Consider the following 18,973-nt stretch of genomic DNA (forward strand, 5'->3'; position numbering starts at 1 on the left):
TTATTATGATAGATCGACAATACTTTTTTTTCCACCATTTATAAAATCATCACACTGGTTTCGTCATAATCCATACATAATTAATATTCGAGTTGTAAGACATCACTGAAATTGAGCCTATTTATTATAAGGCAATCATGAAGATATGAAATGATTGGTGAATATAACATTAGCCCAAAAAAAATCATATATGTATTTCCTCCACGTGCTTAAAACAAACACATGGATGGAGAACACTAGAACCCTAATTATTCCACAGGATCTCAGGAAATGACGAAAGAGGACAAGGAAGACGCCAAAAAAAAGAGGGTAACAAAGTCATTATTGAATCCTCAAATGGACCGCTACAAACATAGCACCAGTCGCTTTAGTCTTTAAGATTACGTTACACAAATCACAACCACTCGTTAAATATCTTTTGTTTCTATATAAAGAGCTCGTGAGCTTTCTTTATGAAAGACAAGTGAAGTTCAACTACTACTACTTACCGCCACATCACAATAAAAAGAAAAAAAAAAAAAAAAAAGTCCTCTCCTTGGTACTTGTTTTGTTTGTATTTAGAACAAAAATGGCTGTCAATTACAACGAGAAACTTCTTCTCAACGATGTTCCCGTTTACGTTATGCTTCCGGTAACTCTCATCATCTTGAGTTAACATCATTTTGCTAATGTTTCTAGAATATAATTCATGGTTATATTTCATTTGTATGCAAATAGTATATTATTGATCACCACCTAGCACTTGGGATTATATTGTTAAACATACAAAGATAAGTGGCTATATGAGATCTTGACAGGAAAATCTACATGTTTCGGCCTCGAACTCTTTGATTTAAATATACAAAGTTTCCTACCATTAAGTTACGTACGGATTACAATCATTCCGAAACTTGAACTAACGAATACAAGGGAACAAATAAAACTCATTCTTTGAATGACATTGGCCACCATCATATATAATTTAGCAATGATATGGTTTGTAATTTTACCCATATTTTCACACGTTATGGAATGTGCATTGTCGCATTTATGGATTTATAACAAATTAACAGAGTAAAAATGATGAAAACAAAAAAAAAATTGTTTGTTTTTTTGTTCGTTTTCCATAATGTCTTGATCATAACTAGTATTACATAATTATCAATCGTTCATAATTATCAATAACATTATGTTGTGAATGTGTCAGTTGGGAGTCGTGAATGTGGAAAACGTATTTGCGGACCCCGAAACGCTTGAAATGCAGCTCAAACGTCTAAAAGAAGAAGCTGGCGTTGATGGCGTGATGGTCGATGTTTGGTGGGGAATCATAGAATCAAAAGGTCCCAAACAATACGATTGGACCGCATACAAAACGCTATTCCAACTAATCGCAAATTTGGGACTCAAAATCCAAGCTATCATGTCATTTCACCAATGTGGCGGAAACGTTGGCGATGTTGTCACAATCCCTATCCCGAAATGGGTTCGTGATGTTGGCGATATCGACCCCGACATCTACTACACTAACCGTAAAGGAACCAGAGACATCGAGTATCTCTCAATCGGTGTCGATAATGTTCCTCTCTTTGCCGGAAGAACCGCTGTTCAGGTAGTAGAATCTACGAATAAGACAAAACAAAACAAAAAATTGTAGTTAACGAAACTGACTGTGTTTTCATTTTTCAATAGATGTATAGTGATTACATGAGTAGCTTCAAAGAAAACATGTCGGAATTGCTGGAAGCTGGCGTGATTGTTGACATTGAAGTTGGACTTGGTCCCGCCGGTGAGCTACGTTATCCTTCTTACCCACAGAGCCAAGGTTGGGTGTTTCCCGGTATCGGAGAGTTCCAGGTAAATTTCGTAAACTCAATCATATATATCTTTGCTTTTTACGACTTTGTCACTTAATAAACGGTGTTTTTTGGTGATTTTATAGTGTTATGATAAGTATATGAAGAAAGATTTCAAGGAAGCGGCAGCCAAAGCTGGACACCCTGAGTGGGAGTTGCCCGAGGACGCCGGGGAATACAACGATAAGCCGGAAGAAACTGGTTTTTTCAAGAGAAATGGGACTTATGTTTCGGAGGAGGGGAAGTTTTTCTTGACATGGTACTCGAACAAACTTATCTTTCATGGAGATCAGATCATAGGAGAAGCCAACAAGATCTTTGCTGGACTTAAAGTTAACTTGGCTGCCAAGGTATTGCTATTATTATGGTGGAACTGGAGCAGAGAAAAAAAGTCCTAATTGTTGAAAAATAACAAACTGAACGAACCAAAATGCATGAGCTAAAAACTGAATTCAATTTATATATAAACCGGATGGTTTCAACTTTCAACAACTATAAAATCAAACTGGGATCACTAGCACAACTGTTGAAGTTAACTTGTCTTGCAAGGTAGCTAGTAAATGAGTCTAAATTGAGTATGTGAATGTGGTAGGTTTCGGGGATACACTGGTTGTACAACCACCACAGCCATGCGGCAGAGCTAACTGCCGGATATTACAACCTTTTCAAGAGAGATGGTTACCGTCCGATTGCTAGGATGCTCTCAAAACACTACGGAATTCTCAACTTCACTTGCCTTGAGATGAGAGATACAGACAATACCGCTGAAGCCCTAAGTGCTCCTCAAGAACTTGTTCAAGAGGTAATTTAACTCACCACTGCGTATAAAGAGAAGAGAGATTCAATTTGTAAAGTTTATTAAACGGCCATTCATTTGATATATAGGTACTGAGCAAAGCATGGAAAGAAGGTATAGAAGTTGCGGGTGAGAACGCATTGGAGACCTATGGTGCCAAAGGTTACAACCAGATTCTTCTTAACGCTAGGCCTAATGGGGTTAACCCGAACGGTAAACCAAAGCTCAGAATGTACGGGTTTACTTACCTTAGGTTGTCCGATACGGTCTTTCAAGAAAGCAACTTTGAGCTTTTCAAGAAGTTGGTGAGGAAAATGCACGCTGATCAAGTAAGACTTCAAATTCCAAACTCAAAGAAACTGTTTCTTTTTCTTTTCTTATGTTAAAAAACTTATATGGTTTTGGAATAAGGATTACTGTGGAGACGCTGCCAAGTACGGGCATGAGATCGTGCCATTGAAAACTGCGAACTCGCAGCTGACGGTGGGGGATATCGCCGACGCGGCTCAGCCAAGTGGAGCATTTAAGTGGGACTCTGAAACCGACATGAAGGTCGACGGTTGATCCTCCTCTGCGACTGCTATTTTTATGGCCGGTTATGAAATGAAGTGAGAATAAGATGTTTTGCGACTTTTATTAGTCAACTGCATAAATAAAAATGCGAATTCGTCGTGTGTTTTGTGTTGACCGAAGAAATAAAACGTATTTGCTATGTATTTTGTGGACTATAATTTCTTGTAATAAATAAATAAATTGAGTGATATGAATAAATAAGTGAGTCTTCTATGGGTGATTCTATGCTTAATAATCTGATTGCCATTTGCCACAAATGGACCAGCCACACTTTTTAGTTTTTAATTAACCTAGGTTCGGAAGGGCAAAGACCAGACAATGTAATCAAACTCGTCTCCTCTTTGCAGCCTATGTTCGAACTTGGGACTTCCCATTTGTATATATTAATGTATTATCATCCGAAATTCATGTGTAAACTGTACTCGAACTACGACAATTAAAGTTGAACGTAGAATACACCATAAACGAATATATAATTGATTTAACATTCTGGAGTATTGGAGAAATATATAAGACTTCTTTCTTTATTAGTTGACTTTTGAGGATTTCGTTAAGTATAGTATACTCCTCTGTTTCTCAAAGAATATTTTCTTGTTACAAAAAGAGTGTTATTTTATGTTTTTAATGCAGTTTAAATTTTTTTTTTATCCCTATTATTTAAGCTAATTAATTAGAAAAAGAAATTTTTAGTATATTTGTAAAGGGTAAAATAGAAATTTAAACAATTTTTTTTAATTTGTGTGCAATGTGTTAAAATGAAACTCTTTGTGAAAAAGGGAGTATAACACATCATTGTTTTTGTATAAAATTGGATATAAGAACTTTAACTACATGATTACTTACCAACAAAATAAATAAGCTGATGCTTTAATCTTGGAAACATATCATTAGATAAGATTTTACAACTTTTATAGGTGATATATATATATATATATATATATAGAAAGATTATCCAATAGAACAACTTAACAAACATATAAAAAATTGTGTTCCTCTTTCTGTTAACTCACAACACACATCATCTAAAAAAAGCTTTCCTTTCAAAGAGAAAAAAATAATCTTGAAACAGAGCTTTCTCTTTCGTTTTTTTTTCTTTTTCTTTTCTCTTTCAAATTTTAGGTTTTCGTTTGCGGTTACGATTGTTCGGCGCCGTAGAAAAGCGTTCGGACGGGTTCGGAGCTTTTCTGCATGGCGGTTTGCTTCCGGCGAACTACGACAACGAGATCATTAAGCTCTGTGAACGTGAGATGAGAAACGCAATACGAACAAGTTGAATGGGGAGATTGAGAACAACGTTTTTGGCGATCTCTCTCGTTGTTTTCGTTTGTGTTTCCGAGGAGATTATCTCTCGAGACGGTGTAGGGAATCTCTTGTCATTCTCCGCCTCCGTGAATCAAGATTTTATCGATGTGGTAAGTTTATTGTCATTGTTCGTTTTTGAACATTTTTGCTTAGGTATCGATCATTTTGTTTTGACGCATATCTCATTACTGATAGGCAGAGCAAACATGGATTTATCAACATCGGAATTCGAAGAAGGAGAAATGTTATTGGCATTGGTTCAAGAATTGGTTTCTTGAATCTCAAGGGGAATCTACGACCTATCCAAGAAGGAAGCTGGTCAGTAAAAGACAAAAGTATAGTGTATCTGCTCCAAAGTTAGCTTCCGGTCCTGTACCAGGACTGGGTTATGCGCCAGGACCTGCGCCAGGTTTGGGCCCAGGTCCGGCACCGAGTCCTAGAAGTTATGATCTGGCTGCACCTGCAAGCGCTCCAACTCCAAATCAACCTTCAGATTCATCAGCTGAGACACCGGATGAGGATTTGAGTCCTGGTCCAAGCGAAGGAAAAAAACCGAGTGTTGCTCCTAGCCGAAGTGTTCCGGGTCCTCCTCCTCCACCAAAGGAGAAGAAGGATGATATCTTGATGAAACTTATCATCGCTGTTGCTTCAACTGCTTTGTTGACGTTTGCTCTTGTTGCATTGATGTTCTTGTGTTGCTTCAGATGCAATCGTAAAAATGCCAATGGTCCAAGAGATGAAGGACCACTTCTACGTTTATCAACTGGTACGATCATTCTTCTTGCATTGTTTGCCAAAAAGGGTTGATAATGTCTTTGTAAACTCATGTGACTCAACTTTTCAGGATCTACTGAGAACTCGCCCACCATTGCAAGCACTAGCAGGAGAATGTTCGGTGTTGCTAGTTCAAAAAAGAGGTCGTTTCTCTCTAGAGTATCTTTTAAGAGAAATGGTCATGATCAGTTTCCAACGGCTCCTGATGCGTCTTCTTCCTCTGGACTTCCTCCACTGAAGCTTCCACCTGGAAGATCAGCTCCTCCTCTTCCCCCTGCTCCTGCTTCTGCTCCACCTCCACAGCCACCACCCCCTCCTCCTCCTAAACCTCAGCCTCCTCCACCGCCTAAGATTGCTCGTCCTCCACCTCTACCACCGAAAGGTGCAGCTCCAAAACGTCAAGGACATACTTCCTCTGGAGATGGATCTGATGTTGATTCTGAGACTGGAGCTCCAAAAACAAAACTAAAGCCGTTCTTTTGGGATAAAATGGCTACTCCTGATCAGAAAATGGTTTGGCATGAGATTAGCGCCGGTTCATTCCAGTAAGAAGTTGAATAGTGAAATCTAGTACTACTTCTCTAATATTGTTTCTGGCCAATGCTTAAATTAGCGTTCTGCTTTCAGGTTCAATGAAGAGATGATGGAGAATCTTTTCTGTTACAATGATGGGAACAAAAACAAAACTGGTCAGAGGAGTAATTCCGCTAGCGAGTCTCCAGTTCAATATATACAGATCATAGATGCTAGGAAAGCTCAAAACTTAGCTATTCTTCTTAGAGCTTTGAATGTAACAACAGAGGAAGTTGTTGATGCCATCAAAGAAGGTATAATATAATCGTCTGACCATTTAGTGGCATTTGGGTCTTTGGTTTAGGACTGAAATGTGTCTTATTCTTGTGGTATGTCATAAGGTAATGAGCTACCAGTAGAGCTTCTACAAACATTGCTGAAGATGGCTCCAACTCAAGAAGAAGAACTCAAACTTAGACTATACTCAGGAGATCTTCACCTACTTGGCCCTGCAGAGCGGTTCTTGAAAATTCTTGTTGATGTACCTTTTGCAGTTAAACGTATAGAGTCACTTCTATTTATGATCTCACTTCAAGAAGAAGTCTCTGGCCTCAAAGAATCTCTCGCAACTCTTGAGGTACCTCATCAAACAAAGACCCTTACAAAACAAGAATCTACCATTCACTTTACTAATTTCTCTGTTCCTGTCTTTGTGTCGTCAGGTGGCTTGCAAGAAACTTAGGAACAGCAGACTGTTCTTGAAATTACTAGAAGCAGTTCTCAAGACAGGAAACAGAATGAACGTAGGAACTTTCCGGGGTGATGCGCAGGCTTTTAAACTCGACACTCTTTTAAAACTCTCTGATGTCAAAGGAACTGATGGCAAAACCACACTCTTAAATTTCGTTGTTCTTGAGATCATTCGTTCTGAAGGTGTCCGTGCACTCCGCCTCCAAAGATCAAGCCGAAGCTTCTCTAGCGTTAAAACAGACGATTCAGCAGCAGATTCTAGCCCACAGTCGTTAGAGCGTTACCGAAGCACGGGTCTTCAAGTGGTTACGGGGTTAACAACAGAGCTTGAAGATGTCAAGAAAGCAGCAATCATAGACGCTGATGGACTGGCTGCAACGTTAACAAATCTAAGAGGTTCACTGACGAACGCGAGAGAGTTCTTGAAAACTATGGACGAAGAGAGTGATTTCGAACGAGCATTAGCTGGATTTATCGAACGTGCAGATGCTGATATCAAATGGTTGAGAGAAGAAGAAGAGAGAATCATGGCATTGGTGAAAAGCTCTGCTGATTATTTCCATGGCAAATCAGCCAAGAACGAAGGGCTGAAAGTGTTCGCCATAGTGCGCGATTTCTTGATTATGTTGGAGAAAGTTTGCAGAGAAGTTAAAGAAACTACAAAAACTACGAACCGGTCGGGTAAGAAGGAGAATGAAATGGGGACTTCGGACAGTACTCAACCATCTCCGGACATTCGAAAACGTTTATTTCCGGCTATTACTGAACGAAGAATGGACAGTTCGGATGATTCAGACGATGATGAGGGTAGTTTATCTTCTTAGTCTTTTGATAACGTTAACGCCGTTTAGGTTTCCTTCACGCCGGGAAGAGATTGATCGCCGGAAACTTAGAAAATAAGAAAAGGAGGAAGCCGGAGTTTTATGTTTAACAAAAAGGCGTGGAAAACTAGTGAGTTTGTTGTAGCTGTTGTGAAGATCAAAGTTGTTCGATATTAATTATGTTTTCTTGAAAATCTTACTCACATCGTATATTTGTATTATTATTTCCCTATTTGTGAACTAAAAAGATAGATGATACGTTAAGTTTTTAGATGTCGATCGAAAAAAATGTGTTTGAGAAGAACTTTCTGTTTATTTTCAGTCTTATATAAAACTTCAATGAGAAGGAAACTTATGTGAGATGGTATGGAGCCAAAGTTATCCTTACTTTCTATCAAGTTTGGTGACTGAGACAGCGGCTTTGCATCTATAAAAATCCCACCATCTTGGTCGAGGCTTCTAAGGTATACGAGTGAGATCATTGAGAAAATTCTTCGAGCCAAGTTCTAGTTTCACAAGCTAATGAATATGCTTATAGTATTGGTTATTCTGAAATATGACTATGACCTCGGGGTAACTATGACCTAAATGGTTAATAATTTCAACCATTTTGAGTCGGAACTAACTGGTTAGATATAATTTCAACCATTTTGAGTCAGAACTAACTGGTTAGATATAATTTTAACCATTTTGAGTTGGGAAAATTCTGAAATCTCAGCAAGTACCTGATCTGTTTCAGTGCTTTACCTTCTCAACAACAATTTGCACATCTTGTTTATTCTAATTTGGGTACATATACACAAGCATACCTAGCTGTGATGTTTACACTTCAACTGTAAAAACACAAATGATTTTACACATCAATTGGTAGGAATACAGATTACTAACAAATGCCCACTGTCAATCCTACCATTTCATTGTGACCCAAAGATGGCTTACAAGTAAGATCCGGTTTCTTGCTATATTATCCAGTTGCCACCAGGAAAAACAAAAAGTTGCATACAAACTTCCAAAATATATATTTCAACTTTTCTTTTTCCATTTCTTTTTGGTGCCAAGCTTTAACAGATTCAGGAACACGAATAGATTAACTATTTATTAATATAAGGTAACAAAAAAGAAAAAAAAGTAAAGGAAAAAAACAGAAGAGACCCTAGTCAAATGATTCTCCTCTCTGAAAATTATGTGAGCCTAATCTACCAGGAATATAACGATCGCCCTAACCCAAAGTTATTATCAATTTCCAAAATCACATATATGGCAAAGCTATACACAAGAATGAGGGGAAAGCTGAGACCTTTGAAGTGAATGGCTTTGGTCATGGATAAGAGACTATTTATAGTAACTATGTGTTGCCCTGATTGCTCGCTTTCCCAAAAGGGCAACTTGCTAAATTAAAGAGAAGATTTTTACCTAACTATCCCATGTCGCTTGGAAGACCTGCCGTCTATTTCTTAGCCACTGCAACAGTTCTCTATCAAGTGATGAGTTATTATTAAGGACAGCATCGAACATCGGGCTTCCAAATACTCTTGGGGCGCTTTTGAACGTCCATATTTTATCCTGTGGCCACGGTCTTTGAGGTTGCTTAGACTGTACACACAGAAAAAAAAAAAAAAACCTTGTCATGAAAAGCGAAAAGACAGATGAAACACATTTCAGAAGTGTGTTAAAGAAAGAAATTACCATCTGTGAAACCATAGTTTTCACCATCTTTGGGCCATAAACACGATGCTTCGATGGTTTCTGGGCCTTTGCATAGAAGGAGGCGACATCGGGTAATGATAAGCAACCTCTGGTTGCTCTCACCAATGTAAGATCTGGATCACTATTTGTCTGGTTGTACCAGTAAATTAGCTGCCCAAGACAATAATTCTCGCCATAAGTCTTCCGGTACTCCTTGATACTTGCACCTAACTTGTCAGCATACTTCGCCCCCAAATCTAACGGACTTATGTGTACAGGAGAAGAGATAAAGGACTTGTATTCCTGCGACATATCAAGACCCATCTATTAGAAGAAGTTCAACAAGATTTATTATTTCGTTACTCAAATTAAGCGAAACGACTTACCCGAACTTTGAAAAAGCACTTTGTATAAGCATATATGTGAATTAAATCAGCTGCGGCATCATTCCGACACTTGTATGTACATGGGAGATCTCGGATCTCATCTCTCAACCTTCATGGGAAATAATCTTTGATATGAGTTCACTGTTACGTAAGAGCGTTTCAAGCATACGTAATACTAACATGATAGATGTACTCACCAAAGTAACGATCTCTGAAGTTCCTTTAGGACATCAGCAGATCCAGATGGATCATGGGCATGAATTTTGGATCTGAGTTCATTAAGAATGCCTTCTTCCACGTGTGGTGACAAGCTCTGAAGAAGCTCATCAACTAAGGAGCCATCCCCGTTCCAAATAAAAGAGACTGTTTCTTCAGGAGCGAGCCTCTCAAGCGGAGGAGGGGCGTTCTTGGGATCCCCAAACACATGTCTCATAACATATCTTACCTGTGTATAATACTAATTAGAGACTACTCTCGTTTGGGAAAAAAACATATCAAAACACTTGCACCAAAAGTGTGAAGTCAAAGCAAAGCAGATAACATTATGTTTGCTTTCATGATGAGAGATTGCAGTCACCTTGTCAAGTGTAACTGCCAAATTTTGGAGCCTCTGATTGTAGACACCCTCAGCCTGTCGCGTTAAAGTTACAGATACAATAAGCATATAAGAGTTAGAGAAACAAAGAACACCCCAAAGCTAACACAACTCTTAGGCACATAAGGTATGAGAGCGACTGAAAGAACCCGCAAAAGGTTAAGATGAGTGATAATCTCACCTGAACCTCAGCATCACTTTTCTCAACATCAAGGTGTATATCTGAAAAGTATTTCCTCTTTTCTTCTAGATTGTGCTTAAGAATTTCCTCGGGAAGCTTTGTTCTCTCGAAATTGATGAACCGCACCTTTACGCACAAGAAACTTTCAGTCAGAAGTTGTAATCCCATGTAGTGATGTGACAAACAAACATAAAATGATTCAAGACTAACCAGACGAGCAGAATATGCAATCACCCAATCTGGTAACCCACCCAGCAAACAACTTCCCAGTCCAGCTCTTCCCAACTCAAGATAATCTTCTTCTGAAACTGAATTCAGTATACAAGCTTCCAGCATCAGTCTGTGTCGATCCAACAGACCATGCCAATCCTTCAATACCTGTTAACAAATATCGTTCAGAAAATTCAACTGATATTCAAGGGATAAAAGAAAGGATTTTTAAAATTTTTGGTACAAATGAACAATTTAGCTTATTAGTAAAAGAGCGCATACAGCAAACCTCTAGTACTTTTAAACTCCATAAACAGAGACAATATCATTAACTCTCATGTATCTTTGACACCAGAAATATAATCATATATTTGTTAACAGCACAAGTACCTTCTGAAATGCACCTTCACCAGTGAGATTCAAGTAGCTTCCACGGCATACTTGGCTACCACACAAGCAAACAGACGCTTCATATTCTTCCTTACTCTGTCGCATACACAAGAATCTTATTTTAGAATCATTCTTTAGACAGTGGAGTGGAACAATACGATTAATCCAACGAAATATAGTTTGCTACAGTACGAGCTGCATAAAAGAAGGGAGAGGGATGAACAGACCTCAGTTACAGAATTATAATCGAAAGTTATCTCCTCGCCATATTCAATAGAACGTACAGAATAGATACCAATCTGGTAGTGTCCATCCACTGCAGTAACCCTGGAAGCACCAGATGAGAAAGGGAAAAATGAGTGAATTGTATACAATTTATCAAATATATAAACAAGCATCAGGGAGCTCTCGACTCCATTTTCCTAAAAATTTATGTATGCATAAGAAACGAACGATACTTCCCAGATACGTATGTGCAGAGGAAATACATTCACAGGCAATAAACAAAGTGTTCTCCGCTCCACTTTTCCAAAAATGTATGCATGCATAAGAAACGAACGATACTTCCCAGATACGTACGTGCAGAGGAGACACATTCATACGCAATAGACAAATTTCTAAATAATCATTTACTATCTGTGTATTGATCTGACCATACTTAGGCAGGCTAGTTTAAGCATGCATCTTGAATGAAACTAATCCAAACAGCTGTCACTTGGTTCTGCTCTCTGAGTCCAGAACTCTGGAAAAATTGGATGATTCCAGAGGGAAGAATTTAACTTACTTAGCTTCACAATTCGGTCGGCAAGAGTGACAAATTCGACTTGCATAGTTAGCCTTGTGCATGGCATCAACAACAACTAAATCATATCCATCGGCGTCACCCTGCCCGTGCAACATAAAAAGTAAGAACATGGTCTAAAATATTAAATACAAGCCCAAACATCATAGTTTCATCATACCTTTGGTCTCTCGAGATATATATTGTAGAACTCTGGTGCAGGATCAGTTTTGTTTTCCTGTAAGGAACGAATCCCATCTTGCTTCTCAAACCACTTCCAAACAGGATAAACCTAAAATATCCAAAACAAGTCAAAATATAAGTTCAGATATCCCTCTAAAAGAATGTTTCAATGATGAACTTCAGAAAATGTTTCTGCTGCAGCAACATAAAACTACAAAGCTACGGACCCACCTCTCCAAGAAATTCAACAACAAAATCTTCTTCTCCAAAACCACCTTTTTTGTTGCACACAACACCGAGGCCCTAATTGGAAAAAATAGTAGCAACAAAGCAGATTAGCAAACAAATTTTAAATAAACTGATGGGATACTTGTGAAGGAATAACAGATCGATACCTTCCGATAAGAAACATATTTATCATCAGAACGACTTTCTATTTCCTTTAAAACGCCTTGACACATCTTCAGCGTTCGTATATCACACTCTTCACGAGCACTCTCTTTGAGCTCTTCAATCACAGGCCTTAAAGGGAATACCATAGGGGTGTTTCCAGATCCAGTAAACAGCCGAACTTGCCTGTTCAGGGTACGTAAGATAACATCTTCTACAAATGAATGTTTATCCTGCAGTGACCAGTCCAAATCTCCGGGCATTGAATCAAGTAAGAGGTTATGGGTATAAGGATCGATTCCATAAACCTCTTGCTCTAAAACCTCATCGCCAAGACTCTTTCTTGGTTTATACTCCTTAACTTCAGGAAGTTCCATATCTAACTCTTCAATGCCATTTCTTTGTGCATTAAGCTTCTCACCATAATCCTCTGGCAAAGAAACCCGCATCTTACGTTGCACTTCTTCCTCATCCGCGACAATTGCATACTTTTCAATCACTTCATATTTCCTAGTAACGGGTGGTACAAGACTAGCTTTGGTCATACGTGCACCCCATTCACGCTCTTCGGTCACAGAATCAAAGGATTCATCTGCTGTGAAGTATCTTTCGACGCGCAAGTCCTGTGATCGACCTTCTGAACGGATGTCCGATTCACTTTCTGAAGCCGAAGCTGAGCTATAATTGTCACTCTTGCCATTGTCAGAGAGTTCAGAAGATGTTTCACTACCTGAACTAAAGGATTTACGATTTAATTTAGACAAGCGCCTTTTGATTTCTCGGTCAGATGCATATTCTCCATACTCTGAAGCACCATTTACACCAAATGTGTCACCAGTCCTGCTCATGTACTTCTTTTCAGTTACTGTTTTGCTCAACTTCTTGTTGTACTTAGAGGCTGATGAAAGCCCTGAGCCATCTTGCCATGACTTCATTAGTTCATCTCTTCCATATGAAGAAGTAACCATAGAGACCTCTTCCAAACGCGTGGCAAGTTGAATAAACAGTGTGATGATTCGGTTCATGTCTTTCGAGCCCCCTCGATTCCTACCCCTGGATACATAAGATAGTGTCAGAAGCAAAATTGCAAAACCAGTAGTACAGAAAATGGAAAATTAGCTTTTACATTTTCTACAATAGATTACCTTCTACTTAACAACTAAGGATTCAATTATTCAACGGCAAGGCATAAGAGTTAGAAGTAAACAATTCTACAGCCAAACAAATGGAGGGCCAAAAACTGAGCAAGGCAAGAAAACGAATATTGACTTGAGTAATCATAACCCATAACCCAGAAAGGACATCAGCAGCCATTCAACATATTGTTTGTTGGGCAGAAGATCAATAGCAAAGAAGTAATTTATCCATAATTTGCAGAAAATAGATTTGAGTGCTACTGGCATAATCATGTAGTACGATAAGCTTCTCAGACAGGAAAAATAAAATCAAGAAAAGAAATCATACTTAATTGCTTCCCTGCACATCCGGCTGATATCCTCCTTGACAGATCTCAATCCATGACTAACGTAGTAACCATTTTTCATTTTTTCCTCGATTTGAGAAACCTGGTACCCAAAAATACATTAGGATTAATTTATAACAGATGATAAAGAATAGATAGCAGACACGAGTACCAGAAAGCACCTTCAAAGCAAAGAAGTCAAAAGTATTCTGCTTCATGATGCTCCTAAGACTTGAAGCAAGGAATTCCTCCACTCGCTTATACCCATGTTCTGACTTTTTAATTGCCCATCGCCTGATACGAGCATCCCTGGATAGTATCGCTGATGATCTCCTTGCATCATACAATTTTGAGCGTTTGTATAAGCTTCTTCGGAATAACTGATTGGCTGAATCTCGCTTTTCTACTCGATCAAAGTAATCCTTAAGGTTACCAAAATCATCTGTATCGCCCCCTATTCCCTTAGATTTAGCAATATCTGTTGTCTGCTTCAGACTCCTTATCCTGGAATGCAATTCACCTGATCGAGTATTCTCGCCTCTGAGCCAACTTACTTTTGTATAATTCACTGTCAAATCTCCAAACTGGGGGCAGCCTGTGATGTCTACAGAAGATATACGGGGAAATGAATGAAGAATTTCCTCAAGCATGCTGGCAGTCACGTTTGTACAACCAACCAGAATTATCGAGTCTATCTTCTCCTTATTGTAAGTGTTCTGCAAGAGAATATCATAACAAATCAATCAAAATACTGGAATAACGCAATTTCTGTAAACGGAAAGCTTAGAGTGTTTACCATGATACTCCTGAGCCTAGAATCTGTGCAGTTGGGACCCAAAGAAGATAAGTCAACTAGTCTTGAAATATCTTTGTATGAATTAATAGTGGCCTTCCAATGTCTACAAGTCATGGAAGCAAATGCAAGTGATTTTACATCATATCTCAACAAATGAAACACCCGTGCTAATGCACCGCCATCCAACAGACCCCAGTAAATCCCCACAGTGCCAGGGGATCTATTTCCTTCAACATGGAAGGCAACGTCCCCGCATAAATCCTCAAATGTCAACTCATCCTTCTGAAATATTTGTGTATCTTCCGTTTCAAATTTTTCTCCACTTTCACCAGCCATCAAGCGAGCTCTTTTCGTATAGCAAGAATCAAATTCTGGTGTTTAAGAACCAAAAGCAAAAGAGAGGAGTGAAAAATGTTAAAATACATTTGAACGCAAGAATAGAATGTAGGTAAAACCAGAAGTAAGTGAAGAAAAGAAGGAGACAACCACCCAAGGTTATAAACCAAGAATAAGTTTAAGGAAACTGGGCAAAAGAAAGTACTCGTTATTAGGAAGAACGGGATATACGTCTAAAATCTGGTTGTTATGCATACCTGAAGATTGGTACATGTACTTTTCACTCTCTTTTCTAGGCTGTCTTGTATGGATCCAAGAGTCTAAAACATCGTTTATGGCAGCGGAAAAATCCCGACTCTTGAATGTTTTCATAACCAATTGATGAAGTTTCCCACGGAAATAACCAAGAAACTGAGGGTGCATACCATGGAACGAGTTTAGACTTGTGTCCATTTCAGAACGCTTGAAACCCTGTGTCTCTAGGCCTTGACAATCTGAAGGCAGAGCTGGGGTTTTCCCCCGAAGCTTGGCAATGGTTTCAGGAGTTTTTGTGATAGAAGTAACAGGGACCCAGATTTTATCAGATTTCCTGAAGACACTGCTGTGGCTCTTAATGAAACCTTTATCCACCAATATCTGGAGCCCCGAAAATGGCAGAGGTCCTTGTTCTTGCCCAGCCCCATCCGTGTAGAACCAATCACCCATATGCAATTGCAAATCATCGACCGTACACAGCCGATCCCTAGGAGTGTTAACAGATGTGTCAGTTCTCCAAAGTCCCTCCGAATCTTGACCATTGCAAGCTGTTGATTGACTTTCGACTGATTCCCTCTTGGAATCACTAGACGCAGGGGATGGACGAGCAGGCCTTGAAGTGCACCGCTCCTTACCACGAACTTTTACTCGGGGATCAGGAACTGGTGGAACTTGGTCATTAACAACCAAAGAGTTCAGCCTAACAACGGACAGAAAACTAGCTTTTACTCCTCTCGCCTGAATTCTCTCATCTACGCCAGAAAAAGTCCACAGGGGAAGTTCAAGCCTAGAGCTACTGAGAGGATAATACAAGTCATCCTTGTGATGCCATCGAGGATCCTCATAGCCGGATTTCTGCATCAGGCATAATGGGAAACCATCATTCAGAACAATTTTCTTTTTGTAATATCTATCTTGAGAAGCTTCATCTTGTCTTATCCAGTCCCCGCCTTTGCAAGACCAACGACCCGAAAACCAGCTGCCTATCTCATCACTCTCAGAACCATAAACATCGTCTGACTTATATTCTTCGATCCCCCTTTTCATGGGCTCTGAACATCCCAACAACTCTTCATCCACCAGATCCCATTTATTTGCCTCTTGATAGTGACGCCAGGTGATACCTGCAAGTCCCAGAGTATAAATTTTCAGTATTTTCATGCAAAAAATGCATTTATAGAAGAAGCTATGAGTATTCAAAGTTGATGTCGTCTAAATGAATCTCTATGCTCATGCACAAACCAATCATATGGCAGTAAGCTATTACATCTTTAACAAACATCAAACACTTCCCGACACTTTTTCGTGCCAAATGCCATATTTGCATAAGGAATTCAAACACTACAAGACGATCTACTACATATATAAATATAAACATATCTAACAAGTAGAAACGTTTGTTTTGTACTGTTTTCTGCTTGGGGGAGAAGTTGGCATAGTTGGGAACGGAAACTGCAGAAAGGAATAGAAGCAAATAGATAAAAATGATGTCATGCTACATAAGTGCAAGTGGTGCAAACCAAACATACCTTCAGATGTCACACATCCTTTGGTCTCTTCAAACTCAACTTTAACCTCCAGAACTTCTGCAAAGTGATAAAAATAAGCGTGTCTTAGGGCATAGAAGCCTCGGGATGAAATCAGCTAAATATATTACGAAAAAAGCTCTTTATAACTGCTAGCATTTTGGGCTGAAAAGCATCAATTTTGTGGCCCAAAAGCATATGTATGTACATCTATTACGGTACCTCCAAGTGTCTCAAGTTCTTTGCCAGGAGTGATAGTATAACCCTCCAAGAGATTTGCAATCCTCTTATCAATCTGGAAATCTTCACCATGCTCTACGAAAAATTCATTAGCTTCTGGGACGGACACTGATTCAGGCAAGGAATCTCCAACTTCTTGCTCAATACACACTGCTTCTGTAGTATCTGCAATGTCTTCTAATAAATTACCAGGAGCTTCAGGAGGATTGACGAGCTGTGTCACTGCATCTGACACGACTGATGGAAAATTCATGTTGACCACAGGAGATGTTGCATTTTCAATAGTGACCCACCTATTATTATCTGAATGTTTAACCATATGATCAGAGAAAAGAACGCCTTGCTCCATAAGAGCTTTGAGTTCAGATAATTTAGCAGGCCCATGTTCCATGCCATAATAATCAAGATAAAACCACTTCCCCAAGGATGAATCAGCCGCCACAGGATCATGGGGTGGTGTGTCGCAAATGTCCATATCTACCTCCATTGATGGCAACTCTTCATTAGGGGCTTCACCAACTTGTACAGACTCTTTTCCCGTTGCACATGGACTTCGAATCTTGGATGAATCACAGACGGAATTTTTCTCAACCACGGGATTATTGTTGTAGAGAATATTTTTACCTTGCAATTCTTTGCTTGATGAGGTGAACTCTTTTCCATTAGAATCCTTATATTTGTGCTTATTTTCAAGCTCCGTACCAGTCTGAAAATCCCTCCTCTCCCGTACTCCACTTTTCCTGCCTATTTCCCTTTGCCCGTTCCGCCTGTTACGATCACTCTGGGTATCTTCCATATAGTTAGGAGTACAGTCCCTGCGGTCACTGGGCCTTGAGCGATCATGAGGTGACCACTCAGAATAACTTGGACTTCTTCTATAATCATGGTGACGGCGGTCACGTGGAGACCTTTTACGAGCACTCTGGGTATCTTCCATATAGTTAGGAGTACAGTCCCTGCGGTCACTGGGCCTTGAGCGATCATGAGGTGACCACTCAGAATAACTTGGACTTCTTCTATAATCATGGTGACGGCGGTCACGTGGAGACCTTTTACGAGCATGTGCAGACTTCTCAAAGATGTATGGTGATCTCTCCCGATGGACAGGACTTCTATCCCGGTGTTCATAGTACCTAGACCGGTCATGTGGGTCCCAATCAGATCGTGCAGGGCTGTGTCCATGCCTGTCTGAAAAAGCCTTGGCAGGGAAAGGTGCGTCTTGATGCTTTCTAGGATACTTTTCCAGAGGTGAAGTTTTTGATGAATATGAATCTTTGTACGGCCTCTCAGCAGAATGCCGTGAATAGTGGTCTGAGTGAAGAGAGCGAGAACAATCATCTGAAAGCTTTCTACATTTTGAGCTCCCATAATCCCCATAATCAGTATAGGAGTGTTTGCGCTCAATGCTATCTGGTTCAGCTCCATGTCGCTTCAATCTGTTCACAGTAGAAGAGTACTCCTTTACAAGATTACTGGGATTGTTGTATTCATTCTTGTGTAAATTTTCCTCTATTACAATTTTAGAACTGATTCTTGTAGCCCTGTCATGCCCACTTCTGAAGTCTCTCCGGTGGTAGATATCTTCATTTGCAAACCTTCCACCAGGCGGGGTACGTTCATAATCATATTCATATTTCCACGTTTTATCTCTGTCTACTCCATTCCTACGAGATCTGTTGTAACTATGATCATCCATTTTTTGCCATCTGTCTGGGATGAATTCCCCTTTTTCAATTTCATCACTGGGATCTCTCCACGATCTGAAGTCTCTTTCTTCCTTATCTCCTTTCCAGTTCTTATCTGCGGAAAAATCCCTTCTCTCCACATACCCTTTATGATATTTTAGATAACTGAACTCACCCTTGGAAGGTTCATCTTTCTTCCAAGTCTCCCCAATAATCTCGCCCTTTTCGATCTCACTCCTCTGCAATGACCTTACTGGCGAGATTTCACCATTCTCCAAATCCCCAGGAGGCTTCAACGTACCTAATTCACCCTCTTCCACTTCATCCTTAAACCCAGAATCTCCACCGTTCTCAACTTCTTTATTCTCACTACTAGTTCCTCCTTTAAATTCACTCTTCACCTCCTGCTCTTTCGGCTGCAACTGTGACTCCACAGGGAGTTGCACTACCTGCGTCGTCTGTTCTTTCGACAGAACCTCTCCTTGTTTCTGCGGCTGTTTGAGCCTCCTC

General features: G+C 39.6%; 3 protein-coding genes across 3 annotated transcripts in view; 2 read left to right on the forward strand and 1 right to left on the reverse strand.

Annotated features, from left to right (window-relative positions):
* On the forward strand, window positions 471–3,421 carry LOC104718910 (beta-amylase 5). Its single transcript, XM_010436733.2, has 7 exons — window positions 471–631; window positions 1,187–1,588; window positions 1,669–1,833; window positions 1,919–2,182; window positions 2,425–2,634; window positions 2,718–2,957; window positions 3,040–3,421. The coding sequence occupies exons 1-7, from the start codon at window positions 569–571 to the stop codon at window positions 3,190–3,192; spliced, it is 1,497 nt and encodes a 498-aa protein (XP_010435035.1). The 5' UTR covers window positions 471–568; the 3' UTR covers window positions 3,193–3,421.
* Window positions 4,292–7,645, forward strand: LOC104718909 (formin-like protein 3). Its single transcript, XM_010436732.2, has 6 exons — window positions 4,292–4,613; window positions 4,699–5,269; window positions 5,348–5,822; window positions 5,905–6,104; window positions 6,192–6,427; window positions 6,513–7,645. Exons 1-6 carry the CDS (start codon window positions 4,476–4,478, stop codon window positions 7,362–7,364), a joined length of 2,472 nt encoding a protein of 823 aa, XP_010435034.1. The 5' UTR covers window positions 4,292–4,475; the 3' UTR covers window positions 7,365–7,645.
* LOC104718908 (histone-lysine N-methyltransferase ATXR3) overlaps window positions 8,357–18,973 on the reverse strand; it is a 12,042-nt gene continuing 1,425 nt past the window's right edge. Inside the window, exons 3-21 of the mRNA XM_010436731.2 lie at window positions 16,761–18,764; window positions 16,542–16,598; window positions 15,015–16,136; window positions 14,422–14,792; window positions 13,808–14,341; window positions 13,628–13,728; window positions 12,169–13,216; window positions 12,005–12,076; window positions 11,772–11,882; window positions 11,594–11,694; window positions 11,037–11,136; window positions 10,810–10,905; window positions 10,420–10,587; window positions 10,210–10,335; window positions 10,011–10,064; window positions 9,631–9,878; window positions 9,434–9,542; window positions 9,048–9,350; window positions 8,357–8,954 (exon numbers count right to left, since the gene is read on the reverse strand). Of these exons, the coding sequence (XP_010435033.1) occupies window positions 8,775–8,954; window positions 9,048–9,350; window positions 9,434–9,542; window positions 9,631–9,878; window positions 10,011–10,064; window positions 10,210–10,335; window positions 10,420–10,587; window positions 10,810–10,905; window positions 11,037–11,136; window positions 11,594–11,694; window positions 11,772–11,882; window positions 12,005–12,076; window positions 12,169–13,216; window positions 13,628–13,728; window positions 13,808–14,341; window positions 14,422–14,792; window positions 15,015–16,136; window positions 16,542–16,598; window positions 16,761–18,764 (6,905 nt within the window). The 3' untranslated portion in view covers window positions 8,357–8,774. The remainder of the gene's footprint in view (window positions 8,955–9,047; window positions 9,351–9,433; window positions 9,543–9,630; window positions 9,879–10,010; window positions 10,065–10,209; window positions 10,336–10,419; window positions 10,588–10,809; window positions 10,906–11,036; window positions 11,137–11,593; window positions 11,695–11,771; window positions 11,883–12,004; window positions 12,077–12,168; window positions 13,217–13,627; window positions 13,729–13,807; window positions 14,342–14,421; window positions 14,793–15,014; window positions 16,137–16,541; window positions 16,599–16,760; window positions 18,765–18,973) is intronic.

The sequence above is a fragment of the Camelina sativa genome, chromosome 10 (genome assembly GCF_000633955.1).
Source record: "Camelina sativa cultivar DH55 chromosome 10, Cs, whole genome shotgun sequence".
Classification (NCBI taxonomy): Eukaryota; Viridiplantae; Streptophyta; class Magnoliopsida; order Brassicales; family Brassicaceae; genus Camelina; species Camelina sativa.